Source organism: Ovis canadensis, chromosome 1 (assembly GCF_042477335.2).
Source record: "Ovis canadensis isolate MfBH-ARS-UI-01 breed Bighorn chromosome 1, ARS-UI_OviCan_v2, whole genome shotgun sequence".
In the NCBI taxonomy this organism is placed as follows: Eukaryota; Metazoa; Chordata; class Mammalia; order Artiodactyla; family Bovidae; genus Ovis; species Ovis canadensis.
Window position 1 is genome coordinate 54,421,831 of NC_091245.1, and position 24,067 is coordinate 54,445,897.

Sequence of the window (24,067 nt, forward strand, 5' to 3'; positions counted from 1 at the left end):
CCAAATGCATACTGGGGTTTCTAGGCTAGCTAAGTGATTTATATTATCTACTCTGCTCAGATCTATTCTGCACTTAGGACTTACCTACATTGTTTCATCAGTACCACTTTGTATATCTAAATAGTACAAGTCTAAATATTTTAATATCTGGCAGAGCTAACTAAAATTGATTCTTGACACAAAATTTCAAAAAATAAAACACATACCTAAGTGGATGATACTAAAGAAAACGTGTTATGGTAAATTATACATTCATCACTGATCTTTTCGTTTTTCCAGTACATTTCTAAAATATATCACTTTTTTTAAAAAAGGAAGATTAGTAACAATTGTGTTTGAGATTGATATACTACTCCTAGTTCAGTTCAGTTCAGTCGATCAGTCATGTCCAACTCTTTGCGACCCCATGGACTGCAGCATGTGAGGCTTCCCTGTCCATTACCAACTCCTGGAGTTGGCTCAAACTCATGTCCATCAAGTCAGTGATGCCATCCAACCATCTCATCCTCTGTCATCCCCTTTTCCTCCTGCCTTCAATCTTTCCAGCATCATGGTCTTTTCACATGAGTCAGTTCTTTGCCTCAGGCGGCCAAAGTATTAGAGCTTCAGCATCAGTCCTTCCAATGACTATCCAGAGCTGGTTTCCTTTAGGACTGACTGGTTTGATCTCCTTGTTGTCCAAGGGACTCTCAAGACTCTTCTCCAACACCACAGTTCAAAAGCATCAATTCTTCGGTGCTCAGCTTTCTTTCCATACATGACTACAGAAAAACCATAGCTTTGACTAGACGGACCTTGGTTGGCAAAGTAATATCTCTGCTTTTTAATATGCTATCTAGGTTGGTCAGAGCTTTCCTTCCAAGGAGAAAGCGTCTTTTAATTTCATGGCTGTGGTCACCGTCTGCAGTGGTTTTGGAGCCCAAGAAAATAAAACTTTTACTTTTTCCATGATTTCCCCATCTATTTGCCATGAAGTGATGGAACTGGATGCCACAATCTTAGTTTTTTGAATACTGAGTTTTAAGCCAGCTTTTTTACTCTCCTCTTTCACTTTCATCAAGAGGCTCTTTAGTTCCTCTTTGCTTTCTGCCATAATGCTGGTGTCATCTGCATATCTGAAGTCATTAATATTTCTTCTGGCAATCTTGATCCTAGCTTATACTACTCTTAACTATATATTAATTTTTCCAAAACTTGTGTCTGTTTTTTTTTATCCCTAGTTGTTACTATTTTATTATTCAATAAACTCTACGTGGTGCTAATCTATTTTTTATGTTTACAAGTTAAAGTAACATGAACCTACCAATTAAAACCAGGAAAGAAAGAAAAACGTTTTCTAACCCATCTGTATGCAATTCTTTTCACAAAGAACAAAAAATACAACTTTCCACAAAAGTACTATAGTATAGTCACATATTTCAAATCTTAGTAGTAAATGTAAGCTATTTTTAAAGTGGTTTAATTTTAAAATTAACATCTCTGAAATAAATGTAAAATTACTTATATGGGAAAGTCATCCACATTTCTCCATAGGTGTCTCAGTGAGATAGTTCTGTACCTGTATTCCTAGTAAACAGATTAAAAGAAAAAATAATCTCCCTAAAAGAAAAATTATCAACATAAGCACGCAAGGTTAACCAAACCACTTTCTTTTGCATGTGTTTTTCTATTTTTCATAATATTTTATGTCCTAACTTTATAAATCTTTAAGAGGATTAGTTGTATTTTCACATAAAATAATGCTCCTTTCATCAGTATTTGCAATTTACACTACCCCATGCAACTTATGGTTTTCTTGCTGTTGTTGCAAGACCACTAGACTGTCTGAACTGTTAATATAATGAAACCTACAATTTGCCTACCTACTCAGAAACATTAAATAAATACTACCACTGTTGGTCATGAAAGGAACCCAAGTGTCATAAATAGTCTGCGGTAAACTCTTTTTGTGACCTTTAGAAAACTCTTCACTTACATTTCTTCTTAGTCAGCATGTCAGACTCCTAAATTCAACAGAGGTCACCATCCTTATCCAGTGTTTACTATGTCCAATGTCTACTATGTATCAGACACTACACTTAATTCAATTTCCAATGAAAATACTAACAACACTCAACAACATTTGGGAAGAATTCAAATAACTTCAGCTTACAAGAACGAAATAGAGGAAGATGGGGGAAAGGGGCAAAAAGAAGTGAGGAAGTCAAAAGAGGATAGAGAACAGAGGAAAGGAATAGGAAGGAATGACAACATCTACTCTGCTCTCTTCCTCTAACACTGCCAGAGCTATACAACAACGTGGAGAGACGATACGTAAAGCATTAACAGATGTACTGTTCACGTGGCTGACTCGGCGGCTATCAGAAAAGACAGATACCAATCCAAACCTATACAATATAACAGTATATCTCAGGGAGGGAACACCTTGAATCTCCCAGTACCATGAAGCCATGTCACTACCCACTACTAACTAAGCTGTGATTCCATCATACCAGGAAGGAGTGGAAAAGGAAGAAAACTCTAGGTGAGAGTCACTAAATTTTCTACCATTAGGCTGAAAGAAGAGGAAGGATAAGAGGTTAGCTGATAAAAAAATAAATCCAATGATAAGAAAATACAGAAAACATGTATTTGCTCTACTGACTGTGACTTCTGAAAATCATCCACACTGTAAAGCAACTATGCTGAGGGGCATTCACATCATTTCCAATTTGTTGTGGCCAAAAGCAAGACTGCTGCAAATATCACTGCACTGAGATGCAATGGTTTTGGTATATTCACAGAGGTCTGCAATGCCAAAGAATGTTTAAACTACCATACAACAGCACTCATTTCACATGCCACCACGGTAACGCTCAAAATCCTTCCAGCTAAGCTTCAACAGTTCATGAACCAAAAACTTCCAGATGTACAAGCTGGATTTAGAAAAGGCAAAGGAACCAGAGGTCAAATTGCCAACACCTGTTGGATCATAGAAAAAGAAAGAAAATTCCAGAAAAACATCTACTTCTGCTTCACTGACTAGGCTAAAGCTTTGACTGTGCTGCTAAGTCACTTCAGTCATGTCCGACTCTGTGAAACCCCATAGACGGCAGCCCAACAGGCTCCCCCATCCCTGGGATTCCCCAGGCGAGAACACTGGAGTGGGTTTCCATTTCCTTCTCCAAAGCATGAAAGAGAAAAGTGAAAGTGAAGTCGCTCAGTCGTGTCCGACCCTCAGTGACCCCACGGACTGCAGCCCTCCAGGCTCCTCTGTCCATGAGATTTTCCAGGCAAGAGTACTGGAGTGGGGTGCCATTGGTGGAGATCACACCAAACTGTGGGAAATTCTTAAAGAGATGGGAATACCAGACCACCTTACTGGCCTCCTGAGAAACCTGTATGCAGGTCAAGAAACCACAGAACTGGACATGGAACAATAGGCTGGTACAAAATCTGGAAAGGAGTATATCAATGCTGTATACTGTCCCCACGTCCAAGGAGCAGCAGCTGTGCGGGCAAAGGAGGGCTGAGAAGAGCTACTCCACATTCAAGGTCAAGAGGGGCGGCCAGTAAGGAGACACTCCTCGTCCAAGGTAAGGAGCAGCGGCTGTGCTTTGCTGGAGCAGCCGTGAAGAGATACCCCACGTCCAAGGTAAGAGAAACCCAAGTAAGACGGTAGTTGTTGCAAGAGGGCATCAGAAGGCAGATACGCTGAAACCGTAATCACAGGAAACTAGCCAATCTGATCACACAGAGCACAGCCTTGTCTAACTTAGTGAAACTAAGCAATGCCATGTGGGGCCACCCAAGATGGGAGGGTCATGGTGGAGAGGTCTGACAGAATGTGCTCCACTGGAGAAGGGAATGGCAAACCATTTCAGTATTCTTGTCTTAAGAACCCCATGAACAGTATGAAAAGGCAAAATAATAGGATAATGAAAGGGGAACTTCCCAGGTTGGTAGGTGCCCAATATGCTACTGGAGAGCAGTGGAGAAATAATTCCAGAAAGAATGAAGGGATGGAGCCAAAGCAAAAACACTACCCAGTTGTGGATGTGACTGGTGATAGTATCAAGGTCTGATGCTGTAAAGAGCAATATTGCATAGGAACCTGGAATGTCAGTTCCATGAATCAAGGCAAATTGGAAGTAGTCAAACAGGAGATGGCAAGAGTGAACGTCAACATTCTAGGAATCAGCGAACTAAAATGGACTGGAAAGGATGAATTTAACTCAGATGACCATTATATCTACTACTGCAGGCAGGAATCCCTCAGAAGAAATGGAGTAGCCATCATGGTCAACAAAAGAGTCCGAAATGCAGTACTTGGATGCAATCTCAAAAATGACAGAATGATCTCTGTTTGTTTCCAAGGCAAACCATTCAATATCACGGTAATCCAAGCCTATGCCCCAACCAGTAACACTGAAGAAGCTGAAGCTGAATGGTTCTATGAAGACCTACAAGACCTTTTAGAACTAACACCCCCAAAAGATGTCCTTTTCATTATAATGGACTGGAATGCAAAAGTAGGGAAGTCAAGAAACACCTGGAGTATCAGGCAAATTTGGCCTTGGAGTATGGAATGAAGCAGGGCAAAGGCTAATAGAATTCTGCCAAGAGAATGCACTGGTCATAGCAAACACCCTCTTCCAACAACACAAGAGAAGACTCTACACGTGGACATCACCAGATGGTCAATATCAAAATCAGATTGGTTATATTCTTTGCAGCCAAAGATGGAGAAGCTCTATACAGTCAGCAAAAACAAGACAGGGAGCTTACTGTGGCTCAGATCATGAACACCTTATTGCCAAATTCAGAATTAAATTGAAGAAAGAGGGGAGAACCACTAGACCATTCAGGCATGACCTAAATCAAATCCCTTTTGATTATACAGTAAAAGTGAGAAATATATTTAAGGGACTAGATCTGACAGACAAAGTGCCTGATGAACTATGGACGGAGGTTCGTGACATTGTACAGGAGACAGGGATCAAGACCATCCCCATGGAAAAGAAATGCAAAAAAGCAAAATGGCTGTCTGAGGAGGCCTTACAGATAACTGTGAAAAGAAGAGAAGTGAAAAGCAAAGGAGAAAAGGGAAGATATAAGCACCTGAATGCAGAGTTCCAAAGAATAGCAAGGAGAGACAAGAAAGCCTTCCTCAGTGATCGATGCAAAGAAACAGAGGAAAACAACAGAATGGGAAAGACTAGAGATCTCTTCAAGAAAATTAGAGATACCAAGGGAACATTTCATGCAAAGATGGGCTCATTTCATGCAAAGATGGTCCATACAATCTTTGGACGTAACAGAAGCATAAGATATTAAGGAGAGGTGGCAAGAATACACAGAAGAACTGTACAAAAAGAGCTTAACGACCAAGATAATCACGATGGTGTAATCACTCACCTACAGTCAGACAACCTGGAATATGAAGTCAAGTGGGCCTTAGAAAGTATCACTATGAACAAAGCTAGTGGAGGTGATGGAATTCCAGTGGAGCTATTTCAAATCCTGAAAGATGATGCTGTGAAAGTACACTCAATATGCCAGCAAATGTGGAAAACTCAGCAGTGGCCACAGGACTGGAAAAGGTCAGTTTTCATTCCAGTCCCAAAGAAAGACAATGCCAAAAATGCTCAAACTACCTCACAATTGCACTACCTCACATGCTAGTAAAGTAACGCTCAAAATTCTCCAAGCCAGGCTTCAGCAGAACATGAACATGAACTTCCAGCTGTTCAAGCTCGTTTTAGAAAAGACAGAGGAACCAGAGATCAAATTGCCAGCATCCGCTGGATCATCAAAAAGCAAGAGAGTTCCAGAAAAACATATATTTCTGCTTTATTGACTATGCCAAAGCCTTTGTCTGTGTGGATCACAATAAACTGTGGAAAATTCTGAAAGAGATGGAAATACCAGACCACCTGACCTGTTTCTTGAGAAACCTATATGCAGGTCAGGAAGCAACAGTTAGAACTGGATATGGAACAACAGGCTGGTTCCAAATAGGAAAAGGAGTACGTCAAGGCTGTATATTTTCTCCATGCTTATTTAACTTCTATGCAGAGTACATCATGAGAAACGCTGGGCTGGAAGAAGCACAAGCTGGAATCAAGATTGCCAGGAGAAATATCAATCACCTCAGATACGCAGATGACACTACCCTTACGGCAGAAAGTGAAGAGGAACTAAAAAGCCTCTTGATGAAAGTGAAAGAGGAGAGCGAAAAAGTTGGCTTAAAGCTTAATATTCAGAAAACGAAGATCATGGCATCCGGTCCCATCACTTCATGGAAGATAGATGGGGAAACAGTGGGAACAGTATCAGACTTTATTTTTTGGGGGGCTCCAAAATCACTGCAGATGGTGACTGCAGCCATGAAATTAAAAGACGCTTACTCCTTGGAAGGAAAGTTATGACCAACCTAGATAGCATATTAAAAAGCAGAGATATTACTTTGCCAACAAAGGTCTACCTAGTCAAGGCTATGGTTTTTCCAGTGGTCAGGTATGGATGTGAGAGTTGGACTGTGAAGAAAGCTGAGTGCCGAAGAATTGATGCTTTTGAACTGTGGCGTTGGAGAAGATTCTTCAGAGTCCCATGGACTGCAAGGAGATCCAACCAGTCCATCCTAAAGGAGATCAATCCTGGGTGTTCATTGGAGGAACTGATGCTGAAGCTGAAACTCCAATATTTTGGCCACCTCATGCGAAGAGTTGACTCATTGGAAAAGACCCTGATGCTGGGAGGGATTGGGGGCAGGAGGAGAAGGGTACAACAGAGGATGAGATGACTAGATGGCATCAGTAACTCAATGGACATGAGTTTGAGTGAACTACAGGAGTTGGTGGTGGACAGGGAGGCCTGGTGTGCTGCGATTCATGGGGTCGCAAAGAGTCGGACACGACTGAGTGACTGAACTGAACTGAATGAACTGAATTGTCACCCTGCTATTTAACTTCTATGCAGAGTACATCATGTGAAATGCCAAGCCGGAGAAATCACAAGATGAAATCAAGATTCCTGGGAGAAATAACAACCTCAGATATATAGATGATACCACTCTAATGGCAGAAAGCAATGAGGAACTAAAGAGCCTCTTGAAGAAGGTGAAAAGAGGAGAGTGAAAAAGATGGCTTAAAACTCCACATTCAAAAAACTTGCACTGGTTCCTTCACTTCATGGCAAATAGATGGAGAAACAATGGAAACAGTGGCATATTTTATCCTCTTGGGCTCCAAAATTTGTGAAGACAGTGACTGCAGCCATGAAATTAGAAGACACTTGCTCCTTGGAAGAAAAGCTATGACAAACCTAGACAGTGTATTAGAAAGCAGAGACATTTTTTTGCTGACAAAGGTCTGTATTGTCAAAGCTATGGTTTTTCCATAGTCACATACGGATATGAGAACTGGACCATAAACAAGGCTGAGCACTGAAGAATCGATGCTTTCAAACTGTGGTGCTGGAGAAGACTCTTGAGAGTCCCTTGGAGTGCAACGAGATCAAAGCAGTCAATCCTAAAGGAAATCAGCTCTAAACATTCATCAGAAGGACTGATGCTGAAGCTGAAGCTCCAACACTTTGGCCACCTGATACAAAGAGCTGACTCATTGGAATAGACCCTGATCTTAGGAAAGATTGAGAACAAGAGAAGAAGGAGATGACAGAGGAGGAGATGGTTGGATGGCATCATCAACTTAATGGATGTATGTTTGAGCAAACTCTGGGAGATGGTGAAGGACAGCAAAGCCTGGCATGCTGCAGTCCATGGGGTCACAAAGAGTTGGACATAACTTAGCGACTGAACAACAACAACTGCAATGCTTACCACCAAGTTTAGAACATTTTTACCACTTCAAAAAAAAAAATCCCTATACCCATTTAGAAGTCACTCCTCATTCCCCCACCTCATCCCCATTCTAGACAACCCATAATAGATCTGCCTATTCTAGACATTTCATGCAAACAGGACCATACCACATGTGGTCTTTTATGATAGACTTTTACTTAACACACTGTTTTCAAGGATCACCCATTTGTACAGGTATCAGTACTTCATTCCCCTTTAATCACTGCATAATGGCCCACTGTATGGATATATTTTATTTTTCCATTAGTTGATCAACACTGTAATGTTTCCAATTATAGGCTATTATAAATAATATTGCTATGACCATTCATGTACAGGTTTTTGTGTGGATACATGTTTTTACATATGTAGGCTAGAATCATTGGGTCATATGGTAAATCTACACTTAACCTTTTGAGAAACTGCCAGACTGTTTTCTAACATGTAATTTTAATTTCTACCAATTTGATGGGCATACAATAATTTTACTTAATTTGTAATGTGTACTTCCTTAATGAGTTTTAGGCTTTCTTTTCACTCACTAGCCATTTCTGTTTGTTTTTCTCTGATATGCTTTTCATTTCTTTTGCCTTTTTTTTCTACTGAGTTGTTTTGTCTTTTATAAACTTTCAAGAATTCTGCTTATATCTGTGATATTAACCAATTCACTATTGTCTTCTTTGCAAAGATCTTATTTTGATTCTAACCTTAGTGTTTTAATGTTGTGGTATCTTTTGATATATAAAATATTAAATTTTTATGGAGCCAAACATATCTCCTGCATTTGTGTGTTCATTAAGTTCTTTCCTACTTTAGATTAAAAATACAGTTGCCAAAACTTTCTTCTAAAATCTTATTTTACTTTAAGTCTTCATACAAAATTTATTTTATATTATATAGTATGAAATTGAAATTAAGCTGTTTTCCTATTGAAATACTATCATCTTAATCATATATTTAATGATCAAATCTCATAAATTTTTTTCTTTGAATTCTCTATTCAGGGTTTTTTCAAGCAACAGATCAGGACTGTTTGCTTTTGAAATCAATTTAGTTAAGTTTTATTTGACACTGAAAAAAAACAGACAAAGAAAATAATGTGCATCACATGTACTGAGGGTAAATGTTTCATAAAACTTTTACTTCTAATTTTTAACACATACAACACATACATACATCAATGTATGTACAATGTATTTCTTACTGTGAATTATAATAATGTTTGAAATCCAGCCTTTCATTGTATTCCATTAATCTATTTATCTATTCCTTTGTCCATACATATTTATATGATTCAAGAGTCTATGTTTTCTTTTATATACCTTCTTTGTCTATTATTAGATATTTGTTTTTCCACATGAACTATGTGGTCATTTTTTTTTCTAACACTAAAAAAAAACTTGCTTCTATTCTAATTAGACCTGCTAATTTGGGAGAATTATACTTTATGACATTAGGTTCCCTGCCCCATCAAATATTTGGTATAACTTTCTGCTTATGAAATGTGGTTTGCTTCCATGATTCTTACACTGTAAGTTCTAGTTTACTTGCCAAATATAGTTCCTAAGTATTTTATAGTTCCTTTCATTGTGAAAGAACATTTTTCCCATTTCCATTTTGTGTACTTATTGCAAATGTAAAGAAGCACCAGTTTTATTCATCTTTTTTTTTTCTCTTATCTTTATTTATTTTTTTATTTTAGTTTTTTATTTTTTAAATTTTAAAATCTTTAATTCTTACATGCATTCCCAAACATGAACCCCCCTCCCACCTCCCTCCCCATAACATCTTTCTGGGTCATCCCCATGCACCAGCCCCAAGCATGCTGCATCCTGCATCAGACATAGACTGGCGATTCAATTCACATGATAGTATACATGTTAGAATGTCATTCTCCCAAATCATCCCACCCTCTCCCTCTCCCTCTGAGTCCAAAAGTCCGTTATACACATCTGTGTCTCTTTCCCTGTCTTGCATACAGGGTCGTCATTGCCATCTTCCTAAATTCCATATATATGTGTTAGTATACTGTATTGGTGTTTTTCTTTCTGGCTTACTTCACTCTGTATAATCGGCTCCAGTTTCATCCATCTCATCAGAACTGATTCAAATGAATTCTTTTTAACTGCTGAGTAATACTCCATTGTGTATATGTACCACAGCTTTCTTATCCATTCATCTGCTGATGGACATCTAGGTTGTTTCCATGTCCTGGCTATTATAAACAGTGCTGCGATGAACATTGGGGTACATGTGTCTCTTTCAATTCTGGTTTCCTCGGTGTGTATGCCCAGCAGTGGGATTGCTGGGTCATAAGGTAGTTCTATTTGCAATTTTTTAAGGAATCTCCACACTGTTCTCCATAGTGGCTGTACTAGTTTGCATTCCCACCAACAGTGTAGGAGGGTTCCCTTTTCTCCACACCCCCTCCAGCATTTATTGCTTGCAGATTTTTGGATCGCAGCCATTCTGACTGGTGTGAAGTGGTACCTCATTGTGGTTTTGATTTGCATTTCTCTAATAATGAGTGATGTTGAGCATCTTTTCATGTGTTTGTTAGCCATCCGTATGTCTTCTTTGGAGAAATGTCTATTTAGTTCTTTGGCCCATTTTTTGATTGGGTCGTTTATTTTTCTGGAATTGAGCTGCATAAGTTGCTTGTATATTTTTGAGATTAGTTGTTTGTCAGTTGCTTCATTTGCTATTATTTTCTCCCATTCAGAAGGCTGTCTTTTCACCTTGCTTATATTTTCCTTTGTTGTGCAGAAGCTTTTAATTTTAATTAGATCCCATTTGTTTATTTTTGCTTTTATTTCCAGAATTCTGGGAGGTGGATCACAGAGGATCCTGCTGTGATTTATGTCTGAGAGTGTTTTGCCTATGTTCTCCTCTAGGAGTTTTATAGTTTCTGATCTTACATTTAGATCTTTAATCCATTTTGAGTTTATTTTTGTGTACGGTGTTAGAAAGTGATCTAGTTTCATTCTTTTACAAGTGGTTGACCAGTTTTCCCAGCACCACTTGTTAAAGAGGTTGTCTTTACTCCATTGTATATTCTTGCCTCCTTTGTCAAAGATAAGGTGTCCATATGTGTGTGGATTTATCTCTGGGCTTTCTATTTTGTTCCATTGATCTATATGTCTGTCTTTGTGCCAGTACCATACTGTCTTGATGACTGTGGCTTTGTAATACAGCCTGAAGTCAGGCAAGTTGATTCCTCCAGTTCCATTCTTCTTTCTCAAGATTGCTTTGGCTATTCGAGGTTTTTTGTATTTCCATACAAATCTTGAAATTATTTGTTCTAGTTCTGTGAAAAATGTGGCTGGTAGCTTGATAGGGATTGCATTGAATTTGTAAATTGCTTTGGGTAGTATACTCATTTTCACTATATTGATTCTTCCAATCCATGAACATGGTATATTTCTCCATCTATTAGTGTCCTCTTTGATTTCTTTCATCAGTGTTTTATAGTTTTCTATATATAGGTCTTTAGTTTCTTTAGGTAGATATATTCCTAAGTATTTTATTCTTTTCGTTGCAATGGTGAATGGAATTGTTTCCTTAATTTCTTTTTCTACTTTCTCATTATTCGTGTATAGGAATGCAAGGGATTTCTGTGTGTTGATTTTATATCCTGCAACTTTACTATATTCATTGATTAGCTCTAGTAATTTTCTGGTGGAGTCTTTAGGGTTTTCCATGTAGAGGATCATGTCATCTGCAAACAGTGAGAGTTTTACTTCTTCTTTTCCAATTTGGATTCCTTTTATTTCTTTTTCTGCTCTGACTGCTGTGGCCAAAACTTCCAGAACTATGTTGAATAGTAGCGGTGAAAGTGGACACCCTTGTCTTGTTCCTGACTTTAGGGGAAATGCTTTCAATTTTTCACCATTGAGGATAATGTTTGCTGTGGGTTTGTCATAGATAGCTTTTATTATGTTGAGGTATGTTCCTTCTATTCCTGCTTTCTGGAGGGTTTTTATCATAAATGGATGTTGAATTTTGTCAAAGGCCTTCTCTGCATCTATTGAGATAATCATATGGTTTTTATTTTTCAATTTGTTAATGTGGTGAATTACATTGATTGATTTGCGGATATTGAAGAATCCTTGCATCCCTGGGATAAAGCCCACTTGGTCATGGTGTATGATCTTTTTAATGTGTTGTTGGATTCTGATTGCTAGAATTTTGTTGAGGATTTTTGCATCTATGTTCATCAGAGATATTGGCCTGTAGTTTTCTTTTTTTGTGACATCTTTGTCAGGTTTTGGTATTAGGGTGATGGCGGCCTCATAGAATGAGTTTGGAAGTTTACCTTCCTCTGCAATTTTCTGGAAGAGTTTGAGGAGGATAGGTGTTAGCTCTTCTCGAAATTTTTGGTAGAATTCAGCTGTGAAGCCATCTGGACCTGGGCTTTTGTTTGCTGGAAGATTTCTGATTACAGTATCAATTTCCGTGCTTGTGATGGGTCTGTTAAGATTTTCTATTTCTTCCTGGTTCAGTTTTGGAAAATTGTACTTTTCTAAGAATTTGTCCATTTCTTCCACGTTGTCCATTTTATTGGCATACAACTGCTGATAGTAGTCTCTTATGATCCTTTGTATTTCTGTGTTGTCTGTTGTGATCTCTCCATTTTCATTTCTAATTTTATTGATTTGATTTTTCTCTCTTTGCTTCTTGATGAGTCTGGCTAATGGTTTGTCAATTTTATTTATCCTTTCAAAGAACCAGCTTTTGGCTTTGTTGATTTTTGCTATGGTCTCTTTTGTTTCTTTTGCATTTATTTCTGCCAGTTTTATTCATCTTATATCTGACTATCTCACCAGATTCTCTTCTTACTTCTAATGTTTATAACTTGAATGTCTTGGATTTCCTAGATGTGCAATCATGTTTGCTAGGACACCTAAAAAAAGTAAATAATTTGGCAGTATAAAATGGCAATATTGAAGTCTTATCTATCTCCTCATTGTAACATACAGTTTAAGTAATAGAAACAAGAAATTAATTACTCAAATGACTGAAAGACATTCCTCTCTCTCACTCTCTGGTATTTCTCGAGTTGCTCTTCATGTTAAGCCCTGTGCCTGGCTCCTGCTCTCTCATTTTCTAAACTGTGCCCTGGCTTCTGATGCCTGAGTAGTAGGGAAAAGAGATGCTCTGGCTCTCACTATACCATTGCGCATGCACACACACACACACACACACACATATATCTCCATCCATTCAGACATATGCAAACATGGCACAAGATAAGATGCTGAAAAAAAATATCAACAAATCAAGGACATCCAGAAAGACGATCAAACAGAAGATATGGTGGCGCTAGTGGTAAAAAAAAAAAAAAAAAAAAAAACCCCACCTACCAAGGCAGGAGACATAAGAGATTCGAGAGACATGGGTTTGGTCCCTGGTTCAGGAAGATGCCCTGCAGGAGGAAATTGCAATCTACTCCAGTAATCTTGCCTGAAGAATCCCACAGACAAAGGAGCCTGTGGGCTACAGTCCATGGGGTTGCAAAGAGTCAGACACAATTGAAATGACTGGGCACACAGAGGATAAGATATGTGAATAAATAATGTTATTTCAAATAAGAATGACACACACTCCAAAATAGAGACAGGTAAAGCATGACTCAAGATGAGAAGAAAAACAGTTACTTACAGTACAAAAACACACTATTATAGGTGGAGGTTAAATATATACTATAATACAGATATATTACATATTTTGAAGTTTTATGGGGTTGGCTGCACCTAATTATTATATACATTACTTTTCTCTTAGGGGAAAAATGGCTTTCAAATAATTCACTTATAAGTGAACTCCTAGCAACATACTCGACAGACAGTTGTAACAGTTTCAAACTTGTAGTACTGTCAATAAAGGGAAATAAGAGGAAAAATGATCTTTCCTGATTACCCCATGAGAACAAAATTAATTTTATTCAATATAAAGAAAAAGAAATTCCTATCATGAATCTTAAAATAAAAATTTTCTAAATTCAGGTGCAATAAAAATTTTATAAATTCAGGTACTATAAAAATTTCAATTATAATTGTTTATAATTCAGTGTTAAAATTAATTATAGCTTCTTATAATGCCAAGAATACTATCATAAAAATTTTGACCAGGGTAAAAGTTTTTCATCTTTGAATTCACACAGTGTATACAACAGCAGTTTATTGGTTCATTCAAGCTATAAAAATATGACGGACATTTCATCTGGTCAACCATCTTACAGGTTAACTCTTGTTTCCTGTTTTAGATTTTATTCTAGGTGAAGTGTTGTGGGCAGATTCTATTTACCTATTCTGAACAAACCACAGACTGTTTCATTGCTCACTCTTACTGTTAAGAACATATTGACTTGCTGCCTGCTCTGCTGTTAAATTCATTTATGCTGAGAGTCAGGCATGAAGACAGAATTTTAAATGTGACATTTGCAGGCTGTTAGGTCATTTAAGCTCTGACAACACCAGGGAATTCCTGACATATAACTGGACCTGATTACCAACCACAGATAGACTTTGGGCAAATTTTAGACCACTTTTTGTAATTTCTCATAGAATTTTAATATTCAATTTTAACATCCATGAAAAGATCTAAATAGCCAACATTTTAAAGTAAAAGCCTGTTTCTTTTAATAAGCTCAACCTGGTACTTATAATCAATCTGTATCTCCTAAATAAAAATCCTTTTGATTGGCAAAGACATATGGAAAGACTCAATAGTAATTAACATTTGTGAAAATTCTGACAAATTCTGACGTTTAAGGGCTTTTGAAATTTCCTATAATCTATAGCTTCTGATAAATATGGTAGGTCTATAGGCCATAACTCTCATCAACAAACCACTTTTAAAATTCTTAGATTCTGGCCCAGCAGGGTGGACTTTATATGCTGTCAGAATTACAGTACAAATTCAAAGTTTAAAAACTTACCACATTGCCTTCTCTAAGATTACACTTGATGTAGAAGGGATGATAGAGTCATTATAATTGGAAATGAAAAAATTACCCACATGACATTTAGAATTACACTTTACAAGAGCTGATAATGGGGTGGGGTGGAAGAAGTAGGGAAAGATTTCTTTCTCATTTTAGCAACTCAAAGAAATTATACCAAATGATATTTTTCAGCATTTTCTTTGTCATTAACAAGTACCATATACAATGGTTCAAATGAAAGTTCTCTGAAATTAAGTCTTATTGTTAAGTAATGCACAAAAGATAATTCTGATTCTACCCTGTATTTTATATAAGCAAGAATTTTACTGTTAAACAGCAAGTAGCCTTTTAATATTGCACTTTGAATGAGATTTCCAACTGTAAGAGGTGGAGTCTAAATCGGGCTAGACGGCCTGGAATGCCTTTCAGCTATAGCACATTGATTCTGAAAAACCTAACGAAAGCAATTACTTTTCAGAGATTAAAAATCTTGTTTCTTTCAAAAGAATAAAAATGGAAAGCAAACCTGGTGTATTATCTGAGCGACAGGAAGTTGTTCAGCGTATTTCAGAGGTTCCATTAGTTCCTCAACCATCTGGTCTTTCTTATAGCTGGAAAAAAGAAATTAAAAAACACAAAGCTAAAGTATCAAATATGAACTATATTAAAGATATATATATATATATCTGATATTGTAAAATAAGCAGTATTTGTCAATAATCTATGAAAAATAATCTAAGGATAATTTTTAAATTATACAACTATATATACATTCAGACTGTATAAAATTACTATTTAATAAGACTACTTAACATCACATAATAGCCTCATCCTGTCTTTCACTCTGAGACTTAAAAATGTTTAAGAACTCCATGTTCACTGGATATGCTTTTAAAGGTCTTCAAAATCTGGCTCCAACTATTCAAGCCTCATCAGCAACTCCTCCTCTACATCTGAATCAACAGTTTCAGCCATGCCCATCTACTGGTCCCCTGCCAGTGGGCCTTGTATTCCCATGACTCTGATTTTCTTCATTCTGTTTCCTATTTGGACCAATCAAAGCTCCCTTTTTGTTTACTCTTCTTTCAAATAGAGTAATTTATTTAGATCTACTTAGGTGCTTTTTTTTTTACCATCTTGAAGACAAAAATCATGTCTTATTCTTCTCTGTATAGCCACTGTTTACCATATAATGAAGACTCAATAAACGTTTGCGGAATGAATATATGAATAAAATAAAGACAATAATAACTCTCTGAGAGGTTATTCTATATGGAAAATATTTTAATACTTATATTTCAATGAGGTGCAGAATTGGCACAACACATACCTGATGGTATAAAAGAGGAAAGCGCAGAGTAAGAATAAAATCTCCCCAAATGAAGTAAGTAAAGTAAGTAAAGTCGCTCAGTCGTGTCCGACTCTTTGCGACCCCATGGACTGTAGCCTATCAGGCTCCTCCATCCATGGGATTTTCCAGGCAAGAGTGCTGGAGTGGATTGCCATTTCCTTCTCCAGGGGAACTTCCCGACCCAGGAATCGAACCCGGGTCTCCCACATTGCAGGCAGACGCTTTACCATCTGAGCCACCAGGAAAGCGTTCCCCAAATGAAGACAACTACAAAAAAAAAGTTCTTAAAAAAGTATCAACATTTACAAAATAGCAAATAAACATTAGATTTCAAAACAGTAACACTGAAACACATTTTTAAACTTTCAATTACCTTTTATTCCTGTAAACATCACCTTATCAACTTAAATTTAAAAACTGAAACTTTGAATTACCTTGAAAAATAAAGAAGACTAGTATAAATCTCTAGTTAAGAAATCTGATGATGAGAAATCTGGAATCTCTCCCAATAAAAAGGCAAATACACAAATAAGGACAAAATTTTGTATATAAGAGTTTAAAAGACTTCTTAGGTAAAAGTTTATATATACTTTGCAGATTAGCATAAATAAAATTAATTGGAGGAACTTTGAAGACTCTCACTATTGATGAAAAAACTGTCTTAAAATATTGCTTTATAGAGACAGAAAATAGAAGGGTGGTTTCCAGAGCAAAAGAGGAGAGAAGGGGAATTACTATTTAATGGGCAGAATTCCAGTATTAAAAGATGAAAAAAGTTCTGGAGGTGGACACAGATAAAGACAAAGACCTCATGAAGATACCAGGGGAAGATTTAACTATCTATAAATCAACAAGAGAGGCTTTATAAGAAAACAATCCTGTCAACACCTTGATCTTGTACTTCCAGCTTCCAGAATTGTAAGGAAATAAATTTCTGTTGCTTAAGCACTCAGTCTGTGGTACTTTGTTATGGCAGCCCTCACAAATTATTAGAGTATACAATTAAAAATAAAATAAATATTCATTGACCAAAAATAACCCACATTATTTTTAAACATTTCACAATGTGCCACCTTTTAAAGCTCTACTTATATTTTTAGATATGCAAAACATATACCACGCAACAAAAGGAAAACAGATTAAATAACACCCAATTTAAAATTTTTGTGCTTCAAAATACACTACCAACAAAGTGAAAAACCCTAAGAATGGAGGGAAATTTTTGCAAATCATACATCTGGGAATACCAGACCACCTGACACGCCTCTTGAGAAGTCTGTATGCAGGTCAGGAAGCAACAGTTAGAACTGGACATGGAACAACAGACTGGTTCCAAATAGGAAAAGGAGTACATCAAGGCTGTATATTGTCACCCTGCTTACTTAACTTATATGCAGAGTATATCATGAGAAACACTGGGCTGGAAGAAGCAAAAGCTGGAATCAAGATTACCAGGAGAAATATCAAAATCTCAGATATGCAGATGACACCACCCTTATGGCAGAAAGTGAAGAGGAACTAAAGAGCCTCTTGACGAAAGTGAAAGAAGAGAGTGAAAAAGTTGGCTTAAAGCTCAACATTCAGAAAACTAAGATCATGGCAGCCGGTCGCATCACTTCATGGGAAACAGATGGGGAAACAGTGGAAACAGTTACTGACTTTATTTTGGGGGGCTCCAAAACCACTGCAGATGGTGACTGCAGCCATCAAATTAAAAGACACTTACTCCTTGGAAGGAAAGTTATGACCAACCTAGACAGCATATTAAAAAGCAGAGACATTACTTTATCAACAAAGGTCCATTTAGTCAAGGCTATGGTTTTTCCATGTATGGATTTGAGAGTTGGACTATAAAGAAAGCTGAGCACTGAAGAATTGATATTTTTGAACTGTGGTGTTGGAGAAAACTCTTGAGAGTCCCTTGGACTGCAAGGAGCTCCAACCAGTCCATCCTAAAGGAGATCAGTCCTGAGTGTTCATTCGAAGACTGATGTTGAAGCTGAAACTCCATTACTTTGGCCACCTGATGTGAAGAACTGACTCATTTGAAAAGACCCTGATGCTGGGAAAGAGTGAAGGCAGGAGGAGAAGGGGACGACAGAGGATGATATGGTTGGATAGCATCACTGACTCAATGGACATGAGTTTGGGTAAACTCCGGGAGTTGGTAATAAACAGAGGCCTGGGGTGCTACAGTCCATGGGGTCACAAAGAGTCGGACACGACTGAGCAACTGAACTGAACTGATACATCTGAAAAAATATTGGTATCAAAACTATATTACAACTCAACAATAAAAAGATAAATAATTCATTTAAAAATTTTCCTTCCTCATTAAGGATATTTCTAAGTGAAACTGGAATGTTTGTGGGTTGTTTTGTTTTTTTTTTTTTTACTGTATGTCTGTGATAGGAAAAAGAATACAATGACTGCTCAGTAGAGTTTGGTGCTATTGCCTTGATTAAGGCACCAGAAGTTTCAACAAATATCTGCTGGGGAAAAAATTAGTGTAGATGAGATCACTGAAGTAATTCTAAGAGTAAGTAGAAATATGAAAAATTCTTCTATAAACACAAAGTAATGACATATAAATTGGAATTCATTTTACTCATAAAATGTCTCTCAATCAATACAAAAGATACAAAAATATTAGAAATCTAATATTAACAATTCATTTTAACATTTTCAAAAATGACAAGTAGTTGTTGCAAAAAATTTCAACTTCTTTTTCCTCATTTTATTTTTTCTGAACCATTTTAAATTTGCAGATCTCATGATAGGTCTCATCTAAACACTTCAGCATGTATCAACCAGTGATAGGTTTGAAAATTTTCTTTTTCTTTCTTTTGCCTGGCTGCGCAGCTTTCAGGATCTTAGTTCCCCAACCAGGGATCACACCACGCCTCTGACCCTGGCAGTGAAAGCAGAGTCCTAACAGTTACGGAATACCCTTGAAAATTTTCTTAATAACTGCAGTTTTTTAAAAAGTCACTCAAAGTGCAATTCCCAAGTAATCTTGGGTATCACTATGGATTTTGAGCTTTTTACTTATTCAATCCCACAACAAATTACTCATTTTGAATTTCTTGAAAATGTCCATCATTTTCTTGCTATGTATGTTGCCAAAGGTGTGATGTCAAACTGATTTTATTTCTATTTTAATTACTCATTTTTAACTTATTTAAAAAATAAAACTTTTTTTTTTTGGCTTGAAGGCTCAGGTGGTCTTTTTCTTTTCTTTTAAAGTCTAATACTAATATACAGGACATAGCTAAGAGTTCTAGATCAATCAATTCTCCCAGGCACCTGGGGGCCCTTTTAACATGGAAATGCAAGTCTCCTTCTGTTTTAGAAAAGTTTGTTTTATTATAATTTTAAATATTATTTCTGTTCATTTCCCATTTATTTTTCTAGTTCAATTTCTTGATCTAAATATATTGGATTTTCTCTCTTTCTCTCTGATCCTTTTATCTATCTTATTTCAATTTCACTTTCATGAATTTTTTCACTTCTAGTCTTTATGTCTCTTACTGAACTTTGGTAATATCTATCTTACCTTGGGTACCTTGTAATTTACTTTTCATTTCTGAAATCATTTTTGTCTCTTTTTTATTTCCTTTCCAGACTTCAGTCAGCTCCTGTTTCATACATCTCCCTATTCATTGTCCATTTCAATTGGGAGTTTTGAAGTGTCTGATTCATGGTGTTCTTTCATAATGCAGTCGCTTGTGTAATGTAAGTTATTTATATTTGAGTATTGTGTCTTGGCTTCCCTGGTGGCTCACATGGTAAGAATCTACCTGCAATGTGGGAGACCTCAGTTTGATCCTTGGGTTGGAAAGATCCCCTGGAGAAGGGAATGGCTACCCACTCCAGTATTCTTGCCTGGAAAATTCCATGGACAGAGGAACCTGGAGGGCTACAGTCCATAGGATTGCAAAAAGTTGGACACAACTGAGCAACTAACACTTTGACTTTTATCTTAGTTTTCCTTTTTGTGCCTTTCTTTTCTTTATTTTTCCTTTCATTCTCTGTGTAGTGAGCGTGTTTAGAAGATTTGGTTTTAGTTCTCTGCTTTCTTATAGTAACTCTGTATGGATGTTGGCTTCTTTTTTTACTGAAAAGTATCTGCATTGTTTTTTTAGATGCAGCAATATAGTAAGCTATCTTGTGATGGGGGAAGAAAGGAGATAAGTTGGCTAATTAGGTTTCTCTCCATTCAACAGCACCCTCCTCTGTGGCTACAATAAAGTGTAGACTTTTTAATAAATGGTACTTTTTGTGGTAGTGGTGAGAACAGAATTTGTCCTTTTTTTTCTTTTTTCCCCTCTCATCTCCTTTGGACCCCTATGTGTAGTTGCTTTTTTGTTTCCCTTCACTACCAAGACACCAAGAGACACCTCCTCCTTCCTTGCAAACTATTATCCATTTCCTCAGAATTAATGCTTTCCCAATACTATCACCTAAGTCAAATCACCCCCACTTTCTAGACCCCTTATCTCCTATCTTTAGTAGCTAGGGCCCTAGCAAGTAGTCCATGTTTAAAGCATAATTCAGGAACTAAGAAAACTATTAATGTTAATTCCAATCTATATATGGCTACCATTCTAAGGGAAACCTGGAATTTTCTCTTGCAAAACAGTAAAGTTCTCTTTCTTAAAGCTACTCATTATTCCTTTTATTTAATATTTGAGTTCCTCCTAAAAAGATGTATTTTTCTTTTTTTAAGATATATTTTTCTATTATCTCTTTCCAAGATCCTTCGCTAAGACATCTACTTTAAAAAGACTAGTTTCTGCATGCAAAAAGCTATACATCCCTTTTCTTACTTTACTGTTTCTTTTTAAAAAAAAAACAATAATAGGAATGGAATTTGCTTACATTACAGAAGACTTGTAGATGCAATACAGTGACGCTATCATTAAATCAAAATCCAATTAAAATATTGTCCAAATCCTTTGCCAAAGTAAATAAAATGCTGCTGGCAAAATTCTGAAACCCACAAAGTTAGTCTTTACAAACGTTTGTTTGTTTTGAGTTCTTGTTACTCTTTCAAGATGCCCAGTTCCCTCAAAAATCTTTCTTCTCTGTTGTATCCAGCACTCCTAAAATAACACTGTAAAATTATTAATGCACCCACATATAAGGTCACCTCTAATTCAGAAAAAGTGAGGTTTTATTCCATATTGCCATATAGAGATTAGATTATTCAAGTATAATATGGCCTAGTTTACTGTGAGCAGAAGACTAAAGCATCTTTTCAAACACCAGAAATACACCCAACAAAAAGAACAGAAAAACAGACACATTGTGCTATGCCAGACAGAAACTAAAAATTAGGATCATCAATAAATAATTCAAGACACATGATGTAAGGTACTCCAAAATCATTAGGAAGAAATTCTTTAAACACACCAGAAACAGGAAGCTAGCCAAAGTTAGTGTTACTCCTTGAACATGAGTAACTAAAAGAATTTTTTGAAACTAAAAGTATATAAAGAAATCAAGTTAATTTCTTAACACAATCCTGTTGGGGGGAAAAAGGACAGAAAAATTTCCACTCCTAAACTGCATTAAAAAAATACCCACGCATTCATATAATTGACCACACATATTGTTGTGTAAGATATACTTGACAAACCCGCAGCCCTGTGACATTCCTGAAAGTTTAAAGACACTCTAAGGGAAAAGACAACTCAAATTTATTGGTTGATAGAGACAAACACAAAATGCTATTATAACTCCAAAACATCCCAAGAGTCACTGAAGATTATTTTTGTGAAGACAGGTTATATAGAAACGACACAACAATCTAATGCATCTTCCTTGAAATGAGATCCCCCTTTGGAGAAAGAAATGGCAACCCACTCCAGTATTCTTGCCTGGGAAATCCCATGGACAGAGGAGCCGGGTGGCCCACAGTCCACAGGGTTGCAAAGAGTCGGACACAACTGAGCGACTCCACTTTCACTTTCACTTTCCACACTCACAGCATCACCATTCTTCTAATTTTCAAATTACAATCTTGCAACCAAAGATACTAAACATAGCCTTGGCTATTACCTACTTTAAAGAAGCACAAAGAAGATAATGAGCTGGGGAAAGAGACATCATTTGAGGTAGGGAACAGAAAGTTAACTCCCAAGAGAAATAAGGTTACATGAGCTTATGGCCCAACTGCTGACGTGCATCTTTTTACTATCAGCGTGCAATGAGGTAGCATATCAGTTAAAAAAGAACATCAGTTTAAAAAGATCACATAAAGTGAAGTGAGCTCGCTCAGTCGTGTCCAACTCTGCAACCCCATGGACTGTAGCCCACCAGGCTCTTCCATCCATGGGATTCTCCAGGCAAGAATACTGGAGTGGGTTGCCATTTCCTTCTCCAGGGGAACTTCCCGACCCAGGGATCGAACCCGGGTCTCCCGCATTGCAGGCAGGTGCTTTACCCTCTGAGCCACCGGGGAAGCCACATACCAGTTAAAAAAGAATACCTCCCAAGAAATTTAGTAAAGTGACTATAACGAAATCCCGGAAAACCAAGCTCTAATTCTCACTGAAAGACCTCTTATCTGGCAGAAGTTGTAAGCAGACTTTGCAGAAGTTCTCCAAACCAGCAAATGTGTATATTCATAAGGAATAATCTTTGTAGAGTCAAAGGCAATTTTAATATAGCAGTAGTCAGAAGAAATCCTGTCAAAATTACTGAACATTCTCAGGAACCCGTCTGCCAGTACAGGAGATGTTAGAGACATAGGTTCATTCACCTAGGTTGGGAGATCCCCTGGAGAAAGGCATGGCAACCCACTCCAGTAATGCTTGCCTAGAGAATCCCATGGACAGAGGAACCTGCTACAGTCCACGGGTTGCAAAGAATCAGACGTGATTGAAGCAACTTAGCATGCCTGCATCTAGTAGGTACACACAACTGGAATTATATATGTGTGTTGTTCTAGTCATTTTATTTTGCTTAAATATATATGTATATATGAAAGTATGTAGAATATTTAGTTTCATTAATAAATTATATTCTACATTCAAATAGATACAAAACATAAGAGACAAAGAACTCATAAAACTCAACATCAAAAAAAAAAAAACAACCTAATTAAAAAATGGGCAGAGGACCTGAACAGAAATTTTTCTGAAGACATATAGCTTAGCTGCTTGTCGTGTCCAATTCTGTGTGACCCTATGGTCTGCAGCCTGCCAGGTTCCTCTGTCCATTCTCTAGGCAAGAGTACTAGAATGGGTTGTCATGGCCTTCTCCAGGAGATCTTCCCAACCCAGGGATCGAACCTGGGTCTCCTGCATTGCAGGCAGTCTTTACCACTGAGCCACGAGGGAAACCCAAAGACATGTAGAGAACCAACAGATATATGAAAAGATGCTCAACATCACTAATCATCAGAAAAATGCAAGTCAAAATCACAATGAGATATCACCTCATACCTGTCAAGATGCCCATTTTAAGAAGACAACAAATGACAAGTGCTAGCCAGCATGTAAAGAGAACTCTCGTGCACTGTTGGTGGGAATGTAAATTGGTACAGCCACTATGAAAAACTGTATGGAGGTTCCTCAAAAAAAAAAAAAAAAACTGAAAATAGAACTACCATACAACCCAGCAATTCCACTTCTGGGTATCTACCAAAAATAAACAAAAAGACCGGTTTGAAAAGACATATGCATCTCTGTGTTCACTACAGCATTATTTACAATAGCCAAGATATGGAAACAACCTCAGTGTCCATCCATAGATGAATGGACAAAGAAGATGTGGTATCAATACAATAGAGTATGGCACTAAGTCACTTCAGTTGTGTTCGACTGAATATGGAATATTACTCAACCATAAAAGAGAATAAAATCTTGCCATTTGCCACAACTGAACCTGGAGGGTATTATGCTAAGAAAAGAAGCTGGAC

The 24,067-nt window shown here is 37.1% G+C and overlaps 1 protein-coding gene across 1 annotated transcript in view; it reads right to left on the reverse strand.

Moving 5' to 3' along the window:
- PIGK (phosphatidylinositol glycan anchor biosynthesis class K) overlaps positions 1-24,067 on the reverse strand; it is a 155,781-nt gene that overhangs the window by 42,305 nt on the left and 89,409 nt on the right. Inside the window, exon 10 of the mRNA XM_069594902.1 lies at positions 15,316-15,400. Coding sequence (XP_069451003.1) covers positions 15,316-15,400 — 85 coding nt within the window. The remainder of the gene's footprint in view (positions 1-15,315; positions 15,401-24,067) is intronic.